Source organism: Pelobates fuscus, chromosome 5, assembly GCF_036172605.1.
Source record: "Pelobates fuscus isolate aPelFus1 chromosome 5, aPelFus1.pri, whole genome shotgun sequence".
NCBI classification, from domain to species: Eukaryota; Metazoa; Chordata; class Amphibia; order Anura; family Pelobatidae; genus Pelobates; species Pelobates fuscus.
Window position 1 is genome coordinate 175345187 of NC_086321.1, and position 27871 is coordinate 175373057.

The 27871-nt window shown below is 41.9% G+C and overlaps 1 protein-coding gene across 1 annotated transcript; it reads right to left on the reverse strand.

Moving 5' to 3' along the window:
• Positions 1-548: 548 nt before the first annotated feature.
• Positions 549-26946, reverse strand: THOC5 (THO complex subunit 5). Its single transcript, XM_063454741.1, has 20 exons — positions 26840-26946; positions 26001-26104; positions 25768-25911; positions 23365-23478; positions 21031-21128; positions 20482-20628; positions 19914-20028; positions 19021-19153; positions 17527-17604; positions 16499-16539; positions 15244-15343; positions 15052-15160; positions 10301-10402; positions 10100-10196; positions 6853-6967; positions 6665-6768; positions 4025-4112; positions 2420-2535; positions 1989-2179; positions 549-737 (listed from the first exon to the last, which is right to left on the reverse strand). The coding sequence occupies exons 2-20, from the start codon at positions 26079-26081 to the stop codon at positions 674-676; spliced, it is 2037 nt and encodes a 678-aa protein (XP_063310811.1). The 5' UTR covers positions 26082-26104; positions 26840-26946; the 3' UTR covers positions 549-673.
• Between the last annotated feature and the right edge of the window lie 925 nt (positions 26947-27871).

Sequence of the window (27871 nt, forward strand, 5' to 3'; positions counted from 1 at the left end):
ACGTTTCAGTCCAATATGTGGACTTTCATCAGGATCATATGTATATCTCTGACAGTCGTCCTGCCCATGCGTGCGGCTACAGCTGTTATCAGCTGGGCTGTATCAACCTCCATCCAGTCACTGTTCTCTGCCATCACGCTGGTAACCCCTTCCTGCCACTCCCTGTTCTCTGCCACCCCCTGTCAGTCCCTGTTATCTATCAATTCTGCAGGTAACCCTTTCCCTGCCACTCCTGTTTCTCCGCCATCCTGCTAGAAATAAGGAGCTGCTAGTTAGCGCAGCGTTTGTCCCAAAATGCTTTTTTTTTTGGCATGCAAGGGAGAAAAGGTAAGCTTAAATACCTTTTTACTGCACAGAGAGGGGACCGGTAACCTAAACATACACTCCAGCACTAAAGTGTATTCCTAACACTATAGTGTTCCTTTAAGCCTTGTGAAGTTCTGGTAATTGACCCTTTACCACTGAGTATGGAAAGGCAAGAGTGACATCTTTATATCAGAGTTAAGAACTTATCTTCACATAAGAACACAAAATGATCAGTTGTTAAGTCATTCTTCGAAAAACATTTTATTCTATAAACACTTTGGGAAGGTATTTATAATGTATTGCATTACAGGAAAAAAAAAAGACCTATCCTGTACAATTCTGGAGAAAACGCAAACGAATCAAGACTTCAGCGATGACTGAAGAATCCTTGCGGGTAGTTAAACTTGAATGGCTTTATACGATTTGGTCCCCTATTGGAAAAAAAAAATGAAAAATGAAAAGGTTAGAGAGATTTGAGCTATTTATTTTAATATGACCTTTATTCAGACTTCTATTAGAGAAAAATAAATTAGTAAGACAAGAAAAATATATAAATACTAAGTGAAAAAAGCAAAAAACCAAACAGGCCAGGGGAATGTATGAATGAGTATTATTAAATCCTACATAGCAGAGACATATTAAGAGATACAGCTATTAGCATTATATAAACCTGACTTATATTGTCATTTTGTATATACAAGCTTTATGTAAAAAGTAACTAACAGACCAAAATGCAGCAGTAAATATAGAATTAAAACAATGTAGCAACCTAGGAAAAAGTTGCAAATAACAAAATGTTACAAAATTACTGGTCCTTGAGGGATGAAACCTAAAATTCCTAGAATGCTAGAAGTGGTGTGAAAACGGAGATTAGAGCTAAATAAGTAAGAAAATACACCATATCTAGAAAGAATTACTTACTATACCTGCTATAGTGCTATTAAAGTCTGTTAACTCTCAACAGTACAAGCTCACAGCTACACTCCACTTTGATTTGTAGAATTTAGACGACAAATTCATCCACACCAGTAATTAACGTGCGGTGTGACAAGGGGGTAATAAAGTGCACAAGTGTTTATCTTTTGGTGAATAGTATATAGCAGAACACCATCAACACCTAGATAGCACCTTATTCCACAAGTCCACCAAATAATTATTTTTCCATGCGCATGGAATAAAAGGTGCAGATATGAGGGTTGAAGAAAATATAAATTGCGGTGAAAAATAAAGGTGTGCAACCTTTGATGAACTTCAAACCACCTCCAGTAAGTAGGCTATGGCATTTGACCAAATGCAGACAGAGTGAGTGCCCGTAGTGTACTAAACTTGATGTAGGTATTCAAGAACAGGCTTTGTGATACATATACTGAACAAAATTATAAAACGCAACACTTGGTTTTTACCCCAATTTTTCATGAGCTGAACTCAAAGATCTAAGACTTTTTCTATGTACACAAAAGGCCTATTTCTCTCAAATATTGTTCACAAATATGTCTAAATCTGTTTTAGTGAGCACTTCTCCATAATCCATCCACCTCACAGATGTGGCATATCAAGATGCTAATTAGACAGCATGATTATTGCACAGGTGTGCCTTAGGCTGGCCACAATAAAAGGCCACTCTATAATGTTTGGAAGACAAAAACAACCTCCACAAAACAACCTGAAGGAGCTGCACTTACCTCACCAAGCGCAGACAGATCTTCTCAGGGGGAAACTCATGGGGTCCTTCCACACTATTATCATGGCGCTCAGTCTCCAAATAAACATCAAGAAGCATGCATAATCTTTGCATCTGATTGGTTAAGAGCTGGTAGCCTGGAGAAGGACCACACAGCTCTTTGTAGAAAACATTAACCTCACTCTCCATGGCCTGAGAAAGAGACAAAGTAATAAAGAAACTTAGAGGTCTATTATAAGCTGATCAATAGAAAGATTTAAAACCACTGTTAATATGAGTTAAAATTAAGCACTCTAAGTAATGTGTAATACATAGGCCCAAGCACTGACTTCACATTCTGCATGCAAAAAGTTAACTTGGTGATCTTCTATGAAAAACAAACTCAGACAATTTAAGTATTTTTTCCATGTCAGTACTATTGTATATCCTTACCCGAATATTTTCATCATTGCTGGAGCTACGATCACCCTTCCAGTGCAGACAAAGTCTGAAAAGTGGAGGGACGGCACAGTAACCAGGGTTCAAAACAACTACAGCCTCCATTTTGGCTGTAAAGAGAAGTCACACACAAATATTTCAGGAACAGAAAAATTTAAAACATACAAAAAAAGTAAGCTCTTGAAGCTAGCATTGGTTGAATGCTGGGGTCTAAATGTATGTGGTAAGATCTCGTCAAAGTTTACCTTTATTATAAATCCACACAGAGGCATTTCCCATATGCCAGGAAATTAAATTTTGAGTTACAAAAGATGGACTGTGGTACATTTGGTGGTGGTCTACATTATACAGACCTAAATGCCACGATATATTCAATTAAATTCATCACATTGAGCTTTAGCATATCCAAAACCCAAAATTGTTTTTTTTAGCAGAAATCTACAACATGGTTTAAAATCCAATTACCGTACATACTCGAGTACAAGACGAGTTTTTCAGCACATTTTTTGTGCTGAAAAAGCCCCACTTGTCTTATACTCGAGTCAGTGTCTTACATTGCCATAATACAGACCAGGACAGCCAGGCTCATTACAAGCCCGGCGGTCCTGTTGGGGGCTGGAAGCAAGCTGTTACTTACCTTTACAGCAGCTCCTGTCAGCTCCCTTCTCCTCCGTGCCGTTCAGCTCCAGTGTAAGTCTTGCGAGAGCAGCGGCCGTCAGAGCGTTGCCACGGGTTACCGTGACAAAGCTCCGCGCGGCACGCAGACCATGAGATTTACACTCGAGCTGAATGGCACGGAGGAGAAGGGAGCTGACAGGAGCTGCTGGAAAGGTAAGTAACAGTTTGCTCCCAGCCCCCCTCCTGCACAGCCCATCCACTGGACCACCAGGGAATAATATAGCCCCGCCTCCCTGGCCATGTATCAAGCAGGGAGAGGGGACGAAAAAAATTTTTTTTTTAATAATATTAAAATAAAAATGTAACTGCATTCATTCTATACACACACACACTGCATTCATTATATACACACACACACACACTACACAAACACACTCTGCATTCATTATATACACACACTGTAAATAAATATTCAATTCATATAATTTTTTGGAGATCTAATTTTATTTAGACATTTACCAGTAGCTGCTGCATTTCCCACCCTAGTCTTATACTCGAGTCAATACATTTTCCCATTTTTGGGGGGTAAAATTAGGGGCCTCGACTTATATTCGGGTCGACTTATACGGTATTTCTTTTATAGAAACAATTTTCATATGCACAATAAATATCTATCTAATCTATGCTATCCTAAACATAGTTTGTAACAGCAGATCACAGAAGTTATACATCCCCAATACTTCAGCTGGAATCTTTCTCAAGGAAGTAAAGATTAAAATATTGCAATATGTGTTTTTTTTTATTTTTTTTTAATGTTTAACCCGTTAACGCCGTTATCTAATTTTATTTAGACATTTACCAGTAGCTGCTGCATTTCCCACCCTAGTCTTATACTCGAGTCAATACATTTTCCCAGGTTTTTGGGGTAAAATTAGGGGCCTCGACTTATACTCTAGTATATACGGTAGTCATATTTCATACCTGTTCCTCGCTCAATCATTAAGGAGTAGTATTGGTACATATCCTCTGCTAATCCACACTCGATGACATCAGCTGTGTAAGGCAGCGCCTGCAGAAAAGAAATCATTAACTAGCTGCTTTCAACAGAGACACATCCTTTTTCACTACAGTGGTTATGGTGCCAGGAATGCCCTGGTGCCTTCTCACTATAATCACACTAATTAAGTACGGTTTGTCATTTAACTGGGTCTTGCCGGGCACCCAAACTGCATTCAATCTTCTCCAGCAGAAGCAGGATGCCAATTGAGACAAATTCATTGACAGACATTGGTATTGAAGGGACACTAATGCCACTAAAACAAGTTTAGCTTAATTAAGAAGTTTTGGTGTATAGATCATGTCCCTGTAGTATCACAGCTCAATTCTCTGCCATTTAGGAGTTAAATAACTTTGTTTATTCAGCCCTAGTCACACATTCCTGCATGTGACTTACAAACAATTCCTAATCAGTTCCTGTAAAGTCATCTAATGTTTACAATTCCTTTATTGCAAATTCTGCTTAATTTAGAATTTCTTACCTACTGCTATGTTAATAGCTTACTAGACCATGCAGGAACCTCCTGTATGAAATTAAAGCAGCACTGTCATGCTGAGCTTACCTTTCTTTAATCGATTCCTCTGTCAGGATCTGTTCATTTCTTCCTGTCTGCTCTAGTTTTCTTTAAAACATAAGACAAAGTAGGGACTACTTAGTCTTATGGAGGTTTCCTACACTTGACCAGCGGAGGAGAAAAGTGTGCTTCGTTTCCGGTGATCAAAGCAATTTTCCCACAATTCTCACCTTTGATCAGTGATCTTGCAGTGCTTCCTGTCAGCATTCCTGAACGTCCTGTCACTTAGACAGAACGCCGACGAAACTACCGAATTTTGTCCATTCGTGTTAGGACGCAATTCGGGACTTTGTTTGGATTGGAATTTCAATCAAATGAATTAAACTCCGATCCTATTCGTGCCGCGGATGCATCTTGCAGCCGCTTAGTAGATAGCTCCCCAATTCCCACAGCATCAGGAAGCTATCTACCAAAAGGATGAAAGTTATTTACATTGTGATAGTAAATTCTGCCCCTACTGTCTGGGCATATCTAGTAAACAGTGAGCAGCCAGTGTTAAACCCCCTCACACCCCCCACCGAGCAGCACGAGTGGGGGCTATTAAACTGAACAGAGGGACCTATTTCCACCTTTTTAAAGAAAACTAGAGCGGACAGTAAGAAATGAAGAACATATCCTGACAGAGGGAGAGAAGAGGAATTGATTAAAGAAAGGCAAGTTCGGCATGAGAGGGCCACCTTAAAGTTCACTTTACAGAACAAGGTAATCACACTTTTACAGTACGTTACATCTGAATGAAAATGAAACCATTTTGTTTCAGTCACAACCAGGTGAGGTGTGGCTAGGGCTGCTTAACCTCTTAAGGACCAAACTTATGGAATAAAAGGGAATCATGACATGTCTCCTTAAGGGGTTAAACAAATTGATTTCACTCCTAAATGGCATAGAAATGAGCCGTGAAACTTCAGAGGCATGCTCTATACCAGGGGTGGGGAACCTTCGGGTCTCTAGATGTTGTGGACTACATCTCCCTTGATGCTTTGCCAGCATTATGGGAGATGCAGTCCATAACATCTGGAGGGCCGAAGGTTCCCCACACCTGCTCTATACACAAAAACTGCTTTATTAAGCTAAAGTTGTTTTGGTGACTATAGTGTCTCTAACTAAAATGAATATGCCAAGTGAGTTCCAAATTTAAGGCCAAGGTAGCCAAACTGGAAGCATAGCAGACTTTTAATGTTCCCGATTTGGCTATGTTGTCCTTTAATTGGAAATTCACTTTGAACTCGCACTTTGGTAAACAACATTGAAAGAGTCAGCCAGTTTGAGTTGAATCAATAATAAAAAAATAAAAAAAAGTTTAAGAGAGCTGGATTCAATGTAGGCACCTGGGCGAGACACAGGTTTAAGAGTGAAACCCTGCAACAAAATGGCTTGAAAGATTATACTGGAATGGCACCAAGACACTCTTAGAACCATAACAGCTATAGGGAAATTTACTGGTTATGGTGCTGGCAGTAAAAATTGTGCTAATAAAATTGACAGCAAAAGTGTGAAGCATCCAGGAGACTATTTTTGATCTCTAAAGTTAACAGCACAACATATAGATTTAAAAGCACAAAAAAGCAGATTGTAAAGTGACACAATGTTATGGACATGAACACTCCATAATAAAAATAATAAATCAAAAATAGTAGATATACCCCAAAGTCAAAATACATGCACTGCTTTTTGTATGTTTTTTGGGGAGTATATAAATCTTTTGGGGGATTAAACAAATCTAGTATCTGCAGCTACAGCAAGCCCTTCCGTACTTGCCCAAGGCGAAGGCAAAATTCTTTGCCAAGCCTTGTGGACTAGCCACACACCGCTATTACAGACTTCTCAATGAGTTCCATTACAGCTCATCCAGAAGTTTTTCAATGGAAGATGTAGAATTGTGCCATTCAGAAAGACCATTTCCAGAAGTGGCATAAATGACATTTAATTTTAGTGCCAATGTACAGTCAAACGTAAAAAGGCCCACATTGACAGAATTATTTTTACCCACCAAGTAATCATCATATGTGATGGTATGCCACTTTGTCAGATGAGACACCACCTTTGCTGGAAACAGGTGCTGGCACTCAACCGATACTGGAATGCTGCCATGCTCTGAAATACCAAGAGAAGAACGAATTAGCATTTGGCTAAGCAGTTACCATGCAGAAATGCGGGCGGGGGGGGAAAGAAACTCACCCAAAGATGCGAACTGCCGATGCAGAGACAAGCGGGATTGCACTCTGCACCTCAGTAGATTAATTGTCTTCTCCATATGGCTGGCACTGAGAGCATTGTCCGCTATGATCGATGGCTGTTTGGAGAGAAGACAAAAAAAGAAAACCGGTTTTGTGAAGGAAACGTTTGTTAACTGTATGCATGCACAGAATTGTCCTCTCAGAAAAAGGAAAATCTTGGTTTGCAAGTTACACATATTTAATTGCAAAGTTAAAGCGGCACTGTCATGCCGAATCCCGCTTTTTTTATTTTAACCCCCCTCCCGCCTCCACTACATCCAATTGACCCCCAGTCACCCCCAAATGCCCGTAAGCCCCCCAGATTACCTATTTTTTAATCTTTATCTTCTGCCCCGATTTATATTCAGGGCGCTGCCATCTTTGTGTGGGTAGGTGAAGTCCCTGTGGGACACGTCGTCTGCCCACACTAGATAGACTGAGATTCCCGCACATGCCCAGTGAAACACATGGACATACGAATGGGAATTTCATCTATTTATTCATTCATTCACCAGACAGACGAATGAATAGAAAAATCAGACGAACAATCTAACACTGAGTATCACTGTTCGTTTGCTCGTTCGGTTTATTACAAGGAGGAAGCTACCTGCGCGCAGCTCCCTCCTTGTAATATGTACAGATAGAAGAGGCAGGGAGCATTGCTCCCCCCCTCACCCTATGGGGGTCAATATGAACCCCATAATAGCACAAGGGAGATTAAAATTCCAAATAACTTTCCCACGTTGTGTAAAATGACAGAGCACTGTGATTGGATGGTTTTCAAGCCATCCAATCACAGTGCTGTGTCATTTTACACAGCGTGGGAAAATTCCAAAGAACTTTCCCACGCTGTGTAAAATGACAAAGCACTCCGATTGGCTTAAACCCACCAATCAGAGTGTTCTTAGCCTAATTGCAGGGCGGGGCAAGGCTTTATAAGCCTTCCCCGCCCTGCGTAGCTCAGTCTGCGCGGAGCCCTCCATGGGTGAAGATGGATTTTTTTTGCGCTCGGGTTTTTTCTTTTTCGTCAGGTTTTTTATTTTATTTGAAGTTCGACGGGTATGATGGCTTTTTATTTGGCCTTTTTGGGGCTGAAAAATGAAGATTTTAGAAAAAAGAAGACACAAATAGTAAGTTTAATTTTCTTTTACAGGTTAGTTATTTTATTCCCCCCTCACTATTTTTAGGGTGAGGGGGGTAGGTAGGGGATAGTTTGATTTGTGTGGGGGGGGAGGGGTGACTAGGGTCTTGTGACCCCTAGTCACCATGATTGGGGAGGGGGGGGGGGATTTTCATTTAGGGCCCCTACCCGCCGCTCTGGGGTGGGGGCCGGGGCGAGGGAGACAGTAGTTTCCCCCCCCCCCCTTATTGTTTTTGTAGGGCCCCCACCCACCGCTCAGGGGTGGGGGCCAGGGGGGGGGGGAGGACGGTAGGTCCCCCCCCTCTCTTTATTTAGGGCCCCACCCACCGCTCAGGGGTGGGGGCGGGGGGGGGGAGGACAGTAGGTCTCCCCCTTATTGTTTTTTTAGGGCCCCCACCCACCGCTCAGGGGTGGGGGGGACAGTAGGTTCTCCCCCCCCCCCCCCACCATTCTTACCTAGGACCCCCACCCACCACTCAGGGCTGGGGGGGGGGAAGACAGTAGGTCCCCCCCCTCTCTTTATTTAGGGCCCCCACCCACCGCTCAGGGGTGGGGGCCATGGGGAGAGGACAGTAGGTCCCCCCCAATCTTTATTTAGGGCCCCCACCCACCGCTCAGGGGTGGGGGCCAGGGGGGAGGACAGTAGGGTTTTTTTGTTTTGTTTTTTTACAGTGAGCAGCCACAGGCTGTTCACTGCTTTCTAGACATGCCCCTACTCTCGGTATAGCGAGTAGGGGCATAGTTTACTAATACCAAGTAATCTTTACTTCGTATTAGTAAATGTGGCTGAAAGACCAATTTAGGTCTTTCAGCCTTTTAGTAGATAACTCCCTAATACCGTGGGAATTAGGGAGTTACCTACTAAGCGGCTGCAAGATGCAGCCGCGGCAATGAATAGGATCGGAGTTTCATTCATTCGAATGAAATTGCGATCGGAACAAAGTGCCGAATTGCGTTCTAAAAGAAACGAACATACTGTTCTCATTCATCTAGAACGCAATTCGGCAGTTTCGTCTAAAATGAAAGGAAGCATCGTGGGAACACTGAGGAAAGGTGAGAATTACACTTTGCTCCTCCGCTGGTCAGAGCTGGTCAAGCGGAGGAATCCTCCATAAGGCAAAGAGTCCCTACTTTGTCTTATGATTTTAAAGAAAACTAGAGCAGACAGGAAGAAAAGAATAACAGATCCTGAGAGAGGGAGAGAAGAGGAAGAGATTGAGGAAAGGCAAGTTCGGCATGACAGTGCCGCTTTAATGAACCATTCCAGGCATGAAAACAACTTCATTGCAATTAAGTTGTTAGTGTGTGACGAGGACATGGGACGCCTCTTACATTAAGGGGTTCACTGTTAAATGGTTTGACCTCAAAGTCTGGAAGATGGCACCCAATAACTCTGTCCTTCCAATATCCCTGAATGTCAGGAAGTCTCGAACAAGGGCACCACTGATACGCTGAGAACATTTGTGCTCCACGGTTGTGGGAGGTGGGTTATTTTTTTTGTCCAGTTTACTTATTTTTTTCTCCCCATTCTTACATTTTTTCCAAGTAGTAAAGAACATCTTGTACTAGTATACTTTGAATAAAAAAATAAATAAAAAAAAATACATTTGGAAAATGTACATGTTCCTCTTTTAGTTTCAACAGGTAGGAATTGATTTGTTCTTGTCTCACACATTGCTGGTTGACGGATTATAAGGCTTGAGGAATGCAAAGCTCACATCTGGTGAGAATTCCTCAATACCAACAGGATTTGCTACAGAAATAGCACAGAGGATCAAATTTGGGCCTCCTAAACAGATTCCATATAAAACGGAAGGATTGCAGAGTGCAGAGATTGACGGTCCACAACCAGGGCAGTCTGCATGTTTCACATTGCTTTTAATTTATTTTATTTTAATGTCACAGGCTTGAAAAATCAACCTGGGGTGCAGAAATACCCTGTTGGCTTGAATAAAGGAATTCACTTTTGTTCCTCTTTACTACTACACAGCCCATATGTTCCACACCAATTCTGGCTATCATTTAACAGGATCTACTCAGCACAAGCTATATATTAAAAATTTCTTACCTGGGGAAGGTCTGTAGGGAAATGGATACCACCCATTGCCTGTACCCATAGGTAGGGGTGCCCCACTTCTGAAATGTAATCACTCAGGGAAACAATGCTACAATGTAAAAAAAAATAAAAAAAAAATAAAAAAATTATGTGGCAATCTGGAGGTTTTTTTTTTTTGTGTGTCATGTAAAAACATACAGCATAATAACTCACCCAACTTTATCAAACTGGTATCTGTTGGCAGGGTTAGGGGTCTTATTTCCATCATCTCCAGGGTAGAGGCAGCTCAGAATTAAGTCTGGGTTCAATAGATCCCTATCATGAGGATAGAGATAAAACATTCAATTACGATGTAAAACTGAAAATGCATATTCATTGACTGATTCTGATCATATTAAAACAAATTACATCTGTCACATCCACACAGGTGACATCCACCTGCACTTAAAATATTAAAAAGATTCAAACTCCAAAATGCACCTTCAAATTCATCAATTGGTCTACTATTGCTATAAGACTTTAACACCAGCCTTTTTTAAGTTACGTGAGTAAAATATTTGAATTACTATTAGCAGACTACGGTACTTAAAATGTACAATACTCACCATTTCATCATTAATACCCTTCAAAATGTACCGTATATACTCGAGTATAAGCCGAGTTTTTCAGCCCATTTTTTGGGCTGAAAAACCCCAACTCGGCTTATACTCGAGTCAAGGTCTGTATTATGGCAATTTGCATTGCCATAATACAGACCGGGGGAGAGGGGGCTGTCAGAGCTGTAACTTACCTGTCCTGCAGCTCCTGTCAGCTCTCTCCTCCTCCGCGCCGTCCGTTCAGCACCTCGGTCAGCTCCCAGTGTAAGTCTCGCGAGAGCCGCGGCTCTCGCGAGACTTACACTGGAAGCTGACAGAGGGAGCTACACGGACGGCGCGGAGGAGGAGGGAGCTGACAGGAGCTGCAGAACAGGCAAGTACAGCTCTGCCAGCCCCCCTCTCCCCCCCACTGAACTGCCACTGGACCACCAGGGAAGGAGAGCCCCCCTCCCTGCCATATATCAAGCAGGGAGGGGGGACGAAAAAAAAATATATAAATAATAATAAAAAAAAAAAATGAATAATAACAAAAAAAAGGGGTATAAGGACCACTATGGGAGGGGGGGTATAAGGACCACTATGGGAGGGAGGGGGTGGGTTAAGGACCACTATGGGAGGGAGGGGGGTATAAGGACCGCTATGGGAGGGGGGGGGGGGTATAAGGACCACTATGGGAGGGAGGGGGGGTATAAGGACCACTATGGGAGGGAGGGGGGGGTATAAGGACCACTATGGGAGGGAGGGGGGGATAAGGACCACTATGGGAGGGAGGGGGGGATAAGGACCACTATGGGAGGGAGGGGGGCATAAGGACCACTATGGGAGGGAGGGGGGGGGATAAGGACCACTATGGGAGGGAGGGGGGGGATAAGGAACACTATGGGAGGGAGAAGGGGGATAAGGACCACTATGAGAGGGAGGGGGTGGGATAAGGACCACTATGGGAGGGGAGGGGGAAGTAAGGACCACTAGGGGAGGGGAGGGTAAGGACCACTAGGGGAGGGGTGAGTCAGGACCACTTGGGGGGGGAGTGAAGGAACACGGGGGTGGGGAGGTAAGGACCACTGAGGGAGGAGGAGGGGAAGTCAGGACATATGGGGGGGGGAGGGGGCGGCAAAAAATTTTTTGCCTACGTGGCAAATATCCTTGCACCGGCCCTGCACACACTGCATTCATGCACACACACACTGCATTCATGCACACACACACTGCATTCATGCACACACTGCACTCATACACACACACATACGCACACTGCATTCATTATACACACACTGTAAATAAATATTCAATTAATATATTTTTTTAGGATCTAATTTTATTTAGAAATTTACCAGTAGCTGCTGCATTTCCCACCCTAGTCTTATACTCGAGTCAATAAGTTTTCCCAGTTTTTTGGGATAAAATTAGGGGCCTCGGCTTATATTCGGGTCGGCTTATACTCGAGTATATACGGTATATACCCTGTGTTGATCACTTTTAGTCTGATCAGAAATACAGTTTATGCATTTCTAATCCTACTTACAACATCATTGCAATATTAACCTCTTAAGGAGGTTGTCTGTCATTGTGAAGGTTCTGCTTTCTACATCAGATCGGATGTCAGCAGATGGGTTTCCTTGGTAAAACACTAGAGTATGGTATGTTGCCGCCATATGCTGGCTGTTTTCCACGTAGACCATGACAGGGTATGTTCAGACCCTGTGGGTCTTTCTTCAGCAGCTCCAATCTGAGAATCATTGGCTGATTGCAATCAGCTCAGCCACAGTGTTCTCATTTGATATAAAGAGCTACATGCCACGCTCACTTTGAGCACTTCATATAACTCATTGATCAGCTTAGGTACACTAATGTAACCGAGGGGAGCTTTAAGTTTCAAATGATACCTGGGTCTCCATAGTGTGAGCAGTGCTTAAACCCTGCTCACACCACGTTGTAGCAATAGACATAAATGCCTATTTTAACGGCTGTAGCAGCACTCCCTAGAAATCGCCCCAGCTGACAGAGGAGTCCCAGGTATCTATTGATAACCGAATCTCCTGTTAGCAGGGCTTTAACCCTGATCACACCACATAGCTGTCATTGGGTATTTCATTCTCTTTTTAAAAGAGCTTTATGTGGGGCGGGGCTTACCAGCCGAACGAGCAAGACGCACATGGCGGGAGCTCCCGCATCTGAGGCCCTGATTCTGGGCATTGCGCCCGACCACCGCAACGTGCCCGCGGCGGACAACCACCCTCACACCCAGGAGGTGATGCGGAGTCTGGAGATACCCGGTTCGGGACTCCCCGCCGCAGAATTGCCCGCTTCACAGCTGCACGGGTGGGAGCCGCAGAGAGACAGCCGCTCTCCCGGTTCTCAGGCTGAAGAGGGGACACTCACGCACCGCTTCCCCCCCCCCCACCCCTCTGGACCGGTGGGGGATATCCCGGTCCGCACCAGCACGAGACAAGCCAAACTGAGACATCAAAGCAGATGCACCCCCAAGCAGCATGGAAGCTGTAGGGCCCAAGATGGCGAACAAGCCACACACCACTACACGTGGCCTGCTGCAACCACAACGCGGCACAGACAGACACACAACGAAGAAGATAAGGGAGACGAAACATGGCACAAGGGACACCCTTGCCGCTCCACCCAGACACCCCCAGGAGTTCTTTGACCAAATCTGCTTCAGCTTATGGTCACAACTCCGCTACAAGGTCCGGGCCTTCAAACAGACAGTTCGAGCGGTGGCAGCATGGGTCCGACCAGCTACCCGGCGGCACCTGTGTGAGTATCCACAACGAGCCCCCAGGGCGACCTCTGGAAGGGGACGAAGACAGAAGGCGAAGCAGCGAGTAGCGATGGCTCGCATCTCAGACGCCAATACTCACCTTTTCAAGCGTCCACCACCAGCAAAGAAAGTCCACGGACGAGCGACAGCCCAGCCCCAGCAATACCTCGAAGCAAGCAGACAAGCTAGGGGGCCAGCTCAAGAGACTGCTCTCAGCCGGAATAGTACAACCCCAGCACAAGAGGTGTCCCCCACCTGGCAAGCCTCGGACCGCTCTCAAACCCACGCCATCAGCCTGCCGCCCGCGGGCATAGGGTAAAAGGGGACATTTGGGGACAATTGCATCAAGATGGCACAATAGTATGACACTGTGCAAAACCAATAGGCTACCTAGCTCTCTTAGAACTTTCTACGCTATTTGTGTCTCTCCCAGATAGGCGTTTATTTTCTACAAACGTGCATTGGCTTATAGCGGCATTTTAGACCGCAAGTTGAATATGTTGAAACATGTTTCTACTAATATGCCTTCTCTTCTCTTATCGTCTCACCTTCTCAGCCCTGTATTGATATTAACTAAATTGCGCTCAGGCTGCTTATAGACGAAAACACTTTTAGCATTGTATTACTTTAAATGCCTGATTCAGTCACGCTGGTTACCTTACTATTTTAATATATGTTGATAAGTCTATCTGTATGTACACCTGCATGTGTAATCCCCCCCTGACACATTAGACTAAAGCATAGCATTAGCATGCAAACTACTGATAAGCGAGGATATGCAACAGAAACGTTCATCCTAAGCTACTGTTACCGAGCGATGATGTAACTTACTATAACTAATGCGAATAACCTATGTGTACCTAGCCTGCCTTCTTAACAAAAAAATTGTGCTTGTTCCATCTAAATGCTATATAACAATTGACAAATCTGTATGCTCAATGTGTTGGAATATGCTGTTGTGGCGTTGCTGACAAGCGGTTGTTATTCATGCACAGCAAAAATAAAGAATTACAAAAAAAGAGCTTTATGTAGCGCATATCACAGTTTGGGGTCAGTAAAAGTGGCCCCAGTTGACAGCTTTAACCCCTAGGTATCAACTGAGACCGAGGACTCCCTGGTGTAAGCAGGGTTGTAACATTGCTCACTCCAAAAACGTTACACTGTATCAATACATCTTAACGACGTTGAAGGCAGGTAAGAGTTTGGACATAATGAAACATACTGAAGTGGTTAAATGAACCTGTATTAGAGAGAAAATCTGGATAGTACACCTACCGTTGTGTAGGCAGTCCCTACATTACTTGGATTCAGCATAGAACATTTGGAAGTATCTTTCTTTGCTAAAGGCACAGGAGTTTGCTTTAAAGACAAGTGTGCCCACAACAGAGGAGAAAGTGGAATCAAAGTCACATTGTGTTTTTATCAGAGACTGCATAATACACCCTAAGATCTATGATCATGATTTAAAAGCATGCTTTGATTTATACAACAATTACTTAAATGAATAACTACAGTTAAAGAAGTTTGTTTAGTAACTCAGATTTCACCCTCTAATTACTGACTTTTGACCTTTTCCCTCTCTGGTCTCTTACCCAGCACTGATTGCACTTTGTAGCTCAGAGGCTGAAGATATTTTGGCCTTCACAGTGAGGATGTTGAGATTCATGAGGAAGTAGAAAGCCAGATTTAGAGAACTGCCATCTAAAAGTAAGGAAACAGAAAATGACACCATTGCAATCACAATCTACAGATTGTGTTCGTATCCTGAACCCCAAATAGCTTACCTTTGCATTTAATTGTTAGGCAGACATACAGTGGGTGTCTTTTAAGCATCTCCTTTCGTTTGTCATCTAACTGGACTCCAAGAGTTGGCCTGCGTCGTTTCTACATGCAATTAATTCAAAAGATTGAAAGTGAATTTGTAATAAAAAGCAATGACAGCACTTTATCTATATGTATTATTTTACAACTCATGAGCTAGAATAAGGTTTACCCACAGCTATGCAAAGATTACTTACATTGGTAGCTATGAAAATATGTATTTGTACTCAAGCAAATAATTCTCAAATTATAAGAACAAAATCACTACAATGAGCTCAAAGAGTCATTATTTAAATTTAAAAGAATAATGTCTAATAAGCACAAAACATAAGAATTTGGTGGTGCATTTAAGGGACACTAGTGTCACCAAAATAACTTTGGCTTCATGAAGCAGTTTTAGTGTATAGATCATGCCCCTGCATGGCAGAGAATTGAGAAGTGAGACTTCACAGGCATGGTCTTTACACAAATACTGTTTCAATAAATAAAGTTATTTTGGTGACTGTAGTTTACCTTTAAGTGTTTGAAGCCATATAACTACACCCACTTTTATCTGACATTCCCCTGCCAAAAATTTACTCTGCTAATAAGTTGTCAGTTGGCTGTCCGTTGCAAGGTGCCTAAGCAATATTTTTGGTGTAAAATGCTACTAAAATAAATAAATAAAAAAATCTCTCCAAAGAACAATGAGCTCCATGTGTCCGGAACAGGCCTTCTTGTACCTCTATTATAATTTAACAGGAATCACTTTAAAAGGAACGCTCTTTCATTGTAGAGGTTATGGTGCCAGGAGTAACCCGGCACCATACCACAGTGTTAAACTTTTCTTATCCCCCCCCCCCCCCCCCCCCCACACACACACACACACACACTGTTGTCCTAAAGTGAAGTGTAACTTTGCATTAGCCATACCAAATCAGAACACTCAACTTTCAGCCAATCACTAGTGCCCATCACTGTTCAGGCCAATACTTTCTCAGAGATGGACAAAGCTGCAGGGGACCCTCTTGTTAAAATGTTAGAAAAGGGTTTATCCCTGAACAGTGAGATGGCGCCAGGAGACAACAGGCACTCTAGTATGTTCTTTTACTAATATCCAATTGCCAAGTTAAAAATATATATTTATAATAAATGCTGGAGAACAGTAATTGTTGCAGAGAGCGCATGTGCCAGTTTACTAGTGTCAGTATTAAGTGTGTTAGCATTTTTCTTTCTCACCGTTGTCTGCTCTTCCTCTGCATCTGAATCACTCTCATCATCTGCAGGAATTATAAAGGATATTTTGTTGGTATTGTATAGAGAGATGATTGGTATAATATAACATAAGCTGGTTTGGATATTTTAAAGCCGCATACAAAAGCATTCAAAGCATAATGGAACTGGAGAGTTCTTACATTTATTGGTTCAATTCAACAATCTAGTCCTTTTCCTTTAAATCTCTATGTAACAGTGTGAGTATACAAATCCTTACTAATTAACAATTATGTTCCATCCTGCCATCTCAACTTAACTGAAGACTAATGGCTTTTCTGTGTCTGCACCCTTCTTAAAGGGTTGCCCTAAGCAACAGACCCTTCAAATCACTTAAGTGAAATGTTTCACAATGACATGATGAACATATGGTGTTTAACCCCTCTTCTGCTGGAGATGTAATTCCAGCATTGGGCGCTGTCCAATGCTCTGGGTTGGCTAATGTTAGTTCTGTGCAACTTTCATTAAACAGAATGTCAATCTTTGCGGGAGAGCAGTCAGTTCTCAGTCGATAAAGCAAAAGCATACCGGACCACCATGGAACCTCTGACCACAGCTGTGACCCAGGTAGGAGGGAAACTGTGCTCAACAGTTTGCCCCATGACTGAGGAACCAGTCCAGGGTACTCTTGGCTTCATAACCACAACAGAGGCTGTAGTGGTGATGATTGGAGTAACCCTTTAATTTTATGAACTATATCGTTAATATACCAGTTAATTTATTTTTGTTTAATCAATATGCACTTTACTGCTATTTCAGTTAAATATTACCCCACTTTCTAGAAAATTAAAGTTTGAGTAGCGTTCTAATACCTATTCTTCATGAAAGTCAGACCGGTCTTGCTAAATTTACTTGTATGTGTCGTCCACTCACTGCACAGTGCTGCAGAAAAGTTGGCTCTTTCTAAACAATAATACGGCAATATTAGGACAACTGTACTTGCTCCATTGCATGAAAAGGATAAAGTATTAACCCCCTAACACTGATGCACTAACCTTGAGAATCCTCTGTTGGTTTAAACAGAGCTCTTGCTTCTGCCACACTCCCTTCAATGGAGACCACAAGCTTCTTGTCTACAAAGGGGGTTAGGTAAATTGCACAGTAAGTTATACAAAACAGAGCACAGGGGTTTGCCATTTATGATAAAGCTAAAACATTGTGAGTAAGTATAGAAAGATAGATGTAGAGAAAGGGGTGAAAACATAATACCTTACAAGGAAGGTGAAATGCAGAAATCCTAAGTCCAAAGAAAATGTGTGTCATATAAGATAAAAAAAATCCACAAGTGATTGTGTGCATATGCATTGTTGGGTTTTGAATATCTAAAGCAGGGGTGCCCAAAAGGTATATCCCCAGATGTTTTAAACCTACAACTTCCATGATGCCTTGTTATTCTAAAGGCATGAAAAGCATCATGGGAGCGGTACAACAATATCTGGGGATATACCTTTCAGGCTAAAGCAGATCTTATTTAAATAGACTATAAAACCTTGTGACTGATGAATGGTTATGTTTTGGTTATAAAAGGTGTGTGAGTGCATCCATAACTACATATAGCTGCACTTAGAAGCAGAAGTTGTTTAGAAACAACAGATTACATGCACAATAATCTATTCTACTTTCAGTGGTTTATTTGTTGACCTTCGGAACTAGACATATTTAAAAAAAAAAAAATATATATATATATATATATATATATATATATATATATATATATATATATATATATATTACTATGACAAGCTAGGGAACTAAGTTTCACAGACTGCAGGGTGCTTGATCCTACCTTCTTCATGAATATTTGTGCGCACACACATATATCAAACAAATGGTAATATATACCGGGTATTGTGTTTAATAGTTCTAGCTTATGATTTTGCTCAAATAGACAGTGGAGTGCTGGTCACTCTTTACCAAGCATATACAGTGTGAGAAAGTACTGATCTCTTTTTTTTACTCAAGTAAGCCAAGACAAGTCTCCCAGGCAATATCGACCAATAAGTAAGCATCCTGGGAAATTCAAACCATGCAGAGCTAATAAAATGTGTGGTCAACAGAAGCAAATTACTCACCCTGCCTATAGAGCTGGGAATAACTCTTCATGTGGGCTAACATGAAGGCAAAAAGAGGAGGGGGGGAAACAAAACAACACAACACAGGAGAGAATAAGAGGTAAATATGAAGGACAGAACAAATGACCAAGGAAAAGAAAGAGGAATGTTTATGTAAAACACACATTTGCAAAATCAAAGACTTTACAAACAAAGCTGTCCATCTTCATGTGATTAATCGTATATCATTATTATTTAAAAGCTTATGGGTCAGACAGTATTAAAATCAGTGATCTAATTAAATATTGCTTCCTGGGGCACAACATTTGGGAGAAATACTGTACTAACTAGGGCATCAGAGCAAGTAAAAAAGACCTGGAACAAAATCTGACCCGCCTTATACTGCACCTAATTGCCTATCACTCAAAGGATACTCACCACATGCTTGACTGTAGGCACTGGCCTGGACAAACAGAACATACAGGGGTGCAGGTAGGTGACGTGCAATTTCATATTGTTTGTGCATGCAGTCAAACGGCATGGACAGATATTCCTGGACGGGCAGTGAGGCCTGGGGGGGGGAAAAAAAAAAAACAATCCAGTTTGCATTGGGTCAAAAATATTACATTTACTATAACAGATCACAGGTAGAAAAATATTGTAGTCACCATATACATTGCAAGATATAACAAAAATGAACAGAAAAAAATATTCATAATCCAGGAGCAGCAGCTTAGATCAAACAGGGCAATAAAATACCAAATAAATATAAAAATGTGTCCAAATAAACATCTATAAAATAATAAAGCAAAGATAAGCCAAAAGAAAAAAAAAGTATGTGCCAAAAGTATATAAAAATAGGAAATTCCTAATGTCAAAATATCCATATAACAGTGTAGCTGATGTAGCAAACAAATGTGAACTTGTTGCAAGATAAACATGCAACAAGAATGTCACATAAAATGACAATAGTCTAGAACCCTGCCACTTAATATATTAAAAGGGTACACTTGAAGTCACTGGTGCTGTAGATTAACCAGGGAATTAGATTATTCCTCAGATAGCATCTACAAAATTAAAAGCAGAAAAGAACAGCGTATTCCACGAATAGAAAACATTTATTGTAATAGATTAAACACTCACACTTTTACAATGTTAAAAGCTCCAATAAACACCGTCCCTACTCAATCTAGTCACATAATTTGATCAAACAAACTTATTTCGGCTTACCACCTCCACTGTTCTCTCATCTGACTTGGAAAAGGAGTGTGCCTATGACTGGATGTGTGTAGGGACAATTGCATTGGTTTGGACATTCTAACAGACATTACCTGCATAATGCTGTTAAGTTGGGGCTGCAAACTGTTCAGATATTCCTTCTTAACTTCAATCTCCTTTAAAATCTTCTCCTTACTGGCAAGGCTTTCCTTGTATTTCTCTGCCAACCTGCAGAAAAAAAAAAAAAATTATGTACAACACATTTTTGGTTATGGGCACTAGACTATCGTTCCTTTGTATTTTTCTCTAAGAACATGTTCAGAGTAAGTTACTGGCTCGGAGTCACCTCATTGGAACTAGTGACAATTGCCGAAAGATTTTAAGAAAATGCCTCAAAGGGTATTCGGTGCAACATAATGGAGGCAGAATTGTAATCGTTAAGGATAACAGGCAGAATAATATTTGGCAGAAAACCAAGGAATCACTGATAAAACGTCCTGCTTCTATCAAATGTACATTTGAATTGGTTTACCACATAGACACAGTTTAAGCCTTTTGCTGGGAAAGATGCCAGAAAAATTAATTTTGAGAAATGCAGCATTCACGACAACGTACGTGAAAGGCTTTAAAACAAAACAACAAAAACAAAACACATTCTGGACGCTTGCAGTCACCACAAACCTTTTCCGTTGCTCCAACTCCCAATCTAGACGTGCCAAAGTTTGCTGATGTGGGTCGTTTGTGGTAATATCAGCCTTACTGATTTCAGCAGGTGCTTCTTTGTAAAATTCCTCCACAGACACCAGTTCAATCTCTTCATGCTTTGATCTGGAAAGTGGAGAATTTATAGTACTGTTAATATGCTGCAAATAAAAATGCCAAGACATTCTTGAAAAGGAGGGCACTGGGTTGTATATTTCTAGCAGACATACTGCCCTTCATACAAAGAAATAAAGAACTTAACTAAGAAATCTATTCACATTATTACTACACCTGAAACCTCCCCTCCAACCTATTCACACATAGATGGAGGATGAAGAGATTAGAACACCTTTACTAAAATGCCTTCTATAATTAAATGGAAGAGAGAGACTACATTCCATTAAAAAGTAACTTCTGCCTGGATCCAAATAAGTAGCATTACAATTCAGGAAGTTTTAAAGGCCTGTTTTTGTAGAGGAGTTTGCTGCTGCTGCTGATGTTGAAGGGGTTGAGAAGGAAGGTACTCACTTAAACTCCAGACACTTTGTAATCTCCTTCTGAAGATGCATGACTTCATACAGGAGGTTCTGCAGCTGAAGATGATAGGCATCAACCTTCTGCTTGGCCTACAAGAGAAATTAGCAAGACCTTATATGATCACATTGCCACCTTTTTTTTTTTTTTATTTTGTTGGTGCATTGCATAGACATAACGCTTCAAGACATCAGCAAGACAGTTAAGATGATGGTACAAGATCATATCACTTGTTAGGGTATCAGCACCGTTTTATATAGTAGTTAAACAAGGTAACACGAGTCAAGATTACATTTACAAATGACAGGTTGTGGGGGTGATGCAGGATTCGATCTAGAGATTGCATGAGTGTTGTGTTTTGCATGTTGAATCGGGAGAGTAGAGTAAGAGGTGAAGTAAAGTGTAACCGGTGGTGCCAGTTGTGTTATGAGGGGGGCAGTATCCCTTCTCCATGCTAGTAGTGTAGGTCTGAGCACCTCTGGTGTTGGGGTTCTCCTCTGCGTAGGGTGCCCCTAACCATGGGGGTGGCGGGGTATATAAAATTTGTTTGCCAGTGGGGATCATCGATCTGTGACCGCGCGTAAGTGCGGTATATTAGACGCCTTTTAAGGCCGTGTCAGGCTATATCGCTCGTGCTGCGTTAGCGTGGTGGGCATGTAATTCATGGTTGGCCGGGTGGTCAAGAGTGTGAGAGAGCTGTAGAACATTTGTGGATAACATGAAAGAAAACAAGCAAACAAAGGAAACGCAGGCACACTATGGGTAACAGCCCTGGTGCGATTTTCTGTAGCATGTTATATAGTCAGGTTGGTGGGGGTGCGGCTGCACCAGTTCTTGGTTCAAATATCACGATGTTAGCTGGATCCCAGCCTCCAGGGTTCGGCGGCCCAGATGGGATAGCGGTAGGCATGTGTAGACCCAGTGTGGACAGGAGCGTTGGTCCTTCGGAGACCGTTCCCAGCTTGTGTGTGGCCACTTCATGTGATACCAGTAGGGAATGTGGGGTCCCCCACCTGTATGCGATCCCTGCCGTGCGTAGTTGAGATGTGATAGGTTGTAGAGATCTGCGCCATTGTAGGGTGGCCCTTGTGAGGTCCTGGTAGACCGTGAGCTGGGAGCCTTCAAATGTATATGGGGTTTTGTCCCTCAGGGCTGTCAGCAAGTGTCCTTTGTCCTGATGTGATATGCAGCGGAGGATAATATCCCTGGGGGCAGCTGGTTGTGCCTTGGTGGGTCCAGGTAAGCGATACGCCCCGTCAATAGTAAATTTTATCGCCGCTGGGGCCGGTAGTACAGAGGCCACTAGGCGTTGCAGGTAGTGGGGCAGTTCCTCTGCTGTTACTGTGTCAGGGACCCCGCGAATCTTGACGTTATTACGCCCGTGGCAGTCTTCTAGCGCTGAAATTTGCGAGGTAAGTACCTGGTTAGCGGACTGGTTTGCTTTGGGTGTTTTGCATGGTTGATTTCTCTGTGCGAACATCTTGTATGTCATTCTCTGTGGCACTGATGCGGTCTCTGACCTGCTGAACGTCCTTTTTAATTGCCGCTGTGTCTGCTGCCAGTAGTTTCTGTATGTTCAGTAAGAGGGTTTGTAAGTCCTGCTTAGTGGCTAGATGGCTGATTGTGGTTTCCGTTTCATCCCTCACCAATGTAGCCTGTGTCCCCTTGTGTTCCAACCTGTCTGAGGTGTTCCTCGTGCTCCCGCTCTCCCCGGCAGCCATTTTGGATGGTGCCGACTTTTTTAGCATTGTGCTTATGTCCCCCCTTGAGTCCTGGACATCTCCGTGCGAGGGCTTTTGCTGTTTGCGCCTCATGTCCACCGGGTTTGCTGTGGGACTCTGCAGGGGTTGTGGAGGTATCTCGTCGGCTCTGGTAAGTACTGCACCTCCAAGAAGCGTGTCCCAGCTAATGTAGGCCGGTGCTTTGTAGGCCCCGGACCCGCGCTTAGATTTGCCCGATTTCGGCAGCTGGAAGAAGGGCATCAGGTCAGTTTCCCAAGCTGATGGTGGTGTCGCTGTGGGTTGGTTTGCCCCTGGTTTGTCCTTTTTGCCGCGGGGAATTACCTTATCGGAACCCAAATAGATGGCGTCCGCTCGGCTTCGCTGGCAAGCTCCGCCCCCCCCCACATTGCCACCTTTTGATGAACGTACAAAATAAGATAATCCAGTCAAGCCTGTCCACTGTGTCTGGGGTTAGCAGATTACTTTTGTTTCTGTGAAGCAAGATTACTCTCTTTGCTTATTTTGTGCAGATTGTGAAGAAAAATAACATTGAGAAGACACAGTAATTCATAAGTGATTTAAGGTGAAGACAAACGAATACCAATACCTCATGAGTTTGGTCTCGTGCTTTCTTGAGCCGGATGTGAGCAAGCCGGTTTAGCTTCTTAAGAGTCATAAAGTGCACACAGCTCTGGATCTTTCGCTCTTCAATCTCTAAAGCCTGAAGGGGAAAATATTTTATAATGCTGGGTATTATAGATCATGTTTATTATAGATATACAATAAATAATGTTACTTAAAGGAACACTATAGTCACCTAAACAACTTTAGCTTAATTAAGCAGTTTTAGTGTATAGATCATGCCTCTCAGGTTTTACTGCTGAAATCACTGCCATCTAGGAGTTAAATTACTTTGTTTGTGTTTATGCAGCCCTTGCCACACCTCCCCTGGCTATGATTGACACAGCCTGCATGGAAAAAAAATTGGCTTTACTTTCAATCAGTTATAAATTTACCTTAAAATTTTTTTATCTCTTGCTCTGTAAATTGAACTTTAAATCACAAACAGGAGGCTCTTGCAGGGTCTGGCAAGCGATCAACATAGCAGGGGATAATAAAATCTAAATGAAAAAGAACTTGCAATAAAGAAAGGATAAACTTAAGATGACTCTTTACAGTAAGTGTTTAGGAAGGCTGTGCAAGTCACATGCAGGGAGGTGTGACTAGGGTTCATAAACAAAGTGATGTAACTCCTAAATGGCAGAGAATTGAGCAGTGAGGCTGCAGGGGCATGTTCTATACACCAAAACTGCTTCATTAAGCTAAAGTTGTTTTGGTGACTATAGTGTCCCTTTAATGGTCCCTAGCCAAGTTACTTGTTGGCAAGTTGCAATGTCTTAGATGCATGAACTCATTTGGGAGTTATTTAGAAAACACAAAGTCTGAAGTTGTAATTCTGGAGAAAACTGGAACATTTGTTTAATTTACTTTATTTTAAAAACCCTATCCTTGAAATTGTTCTCGATGAGTTAACCCCTTTGTGTCATATATTCATAGTATGGTGACATAAGTAACTTCAATATAACTTAGGACATATGGTGAACCTGTCAGTATTCTGTTCTTTACTGTAGGCAGTGGTAGGTGTGTGTAGCAGACCAATGATCTTCCAAGCAAAGGGAGGTAAGAAACATTTCAAAACTGCTAAGTGGAAGACAGTGCCTAAGCACCGTGCAAAGTGTTTCCTAGATTCTGGAGCTTGCAACTGTAAAACTATTGTAGCATAAAAACAGGACCCACCTCTTCTAGGTATTTCAAAATAATGTGGCATCAGTTTTCATGAACATTTTTACCTATAGCTCCGATTATTGTCCAACCCAGCAGTATAATGGTCATATGACCTAAGTTAAGGACTATTTAAGCCCAGAAGCTGTGTATTTATTATTTTATTGATGTTATAATAAAAGTCTATGTCTTTACAGCTGTAAAAACTATAAGCTTCTGATTTACTATCTCAACCATTTTGATCTCACCACTGACAGAGTGGCTGCAGAGAGAAGACTTCTTGGGCGCTAGATTACGATTATGTTTTGCGGCCATTTTTATGTGAACACTACAGTACTGTAATGCATCATTAGGTCTCTCCCCCCCCTCTGCAGAGATTAAAGGCAGTTTACATACCTTTTCTCCAGGGCTGCTCTGATCTTGCCACAGCCGAGATGACCAGTCTTGACGATCGCAACCAATCCCATGCTTTCCAATAGGAAAGCACTGGGAGGGTATTGAACATGCCCTGCAAAATACCATGCTACGCCAATCAGGATCTCCTCACAGAGACGCATTGGATCAATGCATATCCATGGAGAGCATTCAGCATCTCCATGCACAGACTAGGAAACATCTCTAGTGACCGTCTGATTGACTGTCACTAGAGATGTTACTATCCAGCAATGTAAACCACTGCTGGATATTAAGTGCCAAGACTGCAGGGACATGCCATAGACACCAGAACCACTGCATTAAGTTTAGTTCTGATGACAGTTTTGCTCTGCATTTCTTGTGGTAATAATTTTGAACTACTCCATAAAAAGATATTACTAAAGATGAGGTTTACCGCTCCACCTTATAGCACTTCAGACACTTTTCAAATTAATTTAGAAACATGGCAGTCGAGTTAACAACCAGGATGGCTTCCTGATTCAAGGAAGAGGTTGTTATAATCAACACACAAAGTTTTTAATGACACAGAGCAATATTTGGAGATATTATTAAACATTTAAATAACTGACAGAATATTAAATAAATGCAGCAAGCAAGATTATTTCCCAAAACGATTATAATTTTGGATTATTCATTAGCGTCACTAAAGGATGCGCATTCTAGAAAACAAAAATTTATTTACATCTCTGAAGTGCAACAAGTTGTTACACATCACATCTTTAAGTTATTTTTGGGATGCTCCACAGCACTAGCAATTAATGTAATGTTTTATACATTATTGTAACACACTTACCCCATCTTTGCTGCCTTTGCTTTTTAACTCCTGGATTTCTGCCATCAGTCTCTGTAAATCCTGACAGGTATCCTTGTAAAGTTGGTAATCCTTTCTAGGATCACGTGTATCCACCTCTGCCTCCTCATTGTAATATCGCCCCTCCTACATGGCAGTCACATAGAATATTAACAAAATGATACAGTTCACAAATAATGCACAGTCCTATCAGTGTTTCATAAAATTAATATTACCTGTTCGTCATGACGGCTTCGCTTTCCTTCCTCGCTTCTAATAACTTTTGGCTTTCTCTTCTTGGAGGAATCTGAAGACATAGCGGTCTGATACAGGCAAAGTACTAGGATAGAAAAAAAGTGCATGCAGTTTTATTTTACAAGGTTAGCATATCGCCCTTCTCCAGGGTTGCTCACATTTGAATAATTATTGTCATATAACAAGATCTCGCACTAGTTTGTTACCAGAATAAGTAATAGGCTAGAATTTAGGGCAAATGTATTTTATTTTTGGAAATCTAGAAATCACCAATTCAGAAATTTCAATAGGCTAGAGACTTTGCTCTAAACTGTATTTTCATCATCAGTACCCGTTTTAAGAAATAATAAAGGCCTGCGCTGCTCACTAAAAACATATTATTCAGGCTGTTTAGAAGAGGGAATGCAAAAAAGCTAAAAATCTGATTCGTAGTAGGTGTGAAATGTACAATATCAGAAATTAGAGAATGGCATACTAGTTGCACAATTAAAGTCATTACCGCCCTGCAAAATCCAACCCAAACATCCCCCTGCATAGTCACAGATAGCAATGTAACAAATATATGTAATGTATGTATGTATTACAGGGGGGCACAGGCAGTCAGCTGGGGTCAGTGTAATGATATATATACACACACAGTGATGGTATGAGGCGGATTGCCGAGCTGTCGATACATTTCACGCCAGCCCTGGCTGTTAGTACATAGCTATTCACATGTGACATGGTTTGCTATGGCTCCTGTTAGTGTGCTCGGTGTCGGGCGCTGAATTACGAGATAATTGATTCAGTAACAATTATGGTGAATGTTTATTGTGCTCACGTTTTTCAGGTGTTCGCCCCAGCCGCCCAGCTTGCGCTCGATGGTCTTTCTTTCTCCGGATCCTGAGCGCTTGTCTTCTACTTCCGGTTGGCGTAGGTCACAGCCCGGAAGAACAAATCTTGGATCGAGCGTTTTTTTTACCATAGAGTTGGAGATTGGGCACGAACGTCAGCTAATACCGTATACATAGATCTATGGCTAATACACGCAGCACAGAGAATACCATAGAGTTGGAGATTGGGCACGACTGTCCTCCCAGCGAGCAATGGCACACAAAATAGAGCAGAGCTGAGAAAATATTACAGAACTACAAATGCTTTAACAGCCTTTAAAATGGCAACTTTTGGGGTCTACTATTTGCCCACCATTGGCATAGTGTAATAAATAGGCAGGCTATTCACTGAACTAAAAATTGTAATGAATTAAAGGAACACTCCTAGCACTATAACCACTACAGCTACTGAAAATACTCCATATTAATTAGCCCATTTTTTCTTTTTTTACAAATAGTATGTCACCATGAAGGAGCAGTTGATTTTTTTCCACCCCCTAAATGTAACCTGGGTCCAATAAATTAGTGGAAATTGAAACTGGTATAGTGTGTAATCACTTCTCAAATGTCTGAGTATTTCTGTACTCAGGGGCAGAATCAGAATACAAATCTGGGGTCTTTATAGTACGGGAACAGAAACAGTCTACTAGTTTGGAAGTTTCCCCCCCAAAAATCAAATGTGTAAAAACAAATGTAACCAGCAGATATTGCATGGGTTGGATATAAAATGTTTACATGAAACATTTCAAAATGTTCTTAATACCCATGTGCTCTAATTTCTGTTAAAGGATCACTATAGTGTCAGGAAAACAAAGCAGTTTTCCTACCACCCCCGGGTTAGCCCCCCCCCATATTGAGAATTTGATCAAAACTTTATTCCATTTGTTAGATCTTTGTTAGATCAGGTTTGATCAACAATTTTTTTTCGTTAGATCTACTCTAAAATATGGGGCTAACCCGTAGCCAACCCCCCCTTAACA

Excerpts from the sequence above, each read along its gene's own strand:
- THOC5 (XM_063454741.1), bottom strand. The coding sequence starts at position 26,081 with ATGTCTTCAGATTCCTCCAAGAAGAGAAAGCCAAAAGTTATTAGAAGC. Across the intron at positions 20,629-21,030 it reads ACAAAGTGTCTGGAGTTTAA|ATCAAAGCATGAAGAGATTG; the intron begins GTGAGTACCTTC and ends TCCACTTTCCAG. Across the intron at positions 4,113-6,664 it reads TCACATATGATGATTACTTG|GCGCTGCCTTACACAGCTGA; the intron begins GTGGGTAAAAAT and ends TCTTTTCTGCAG.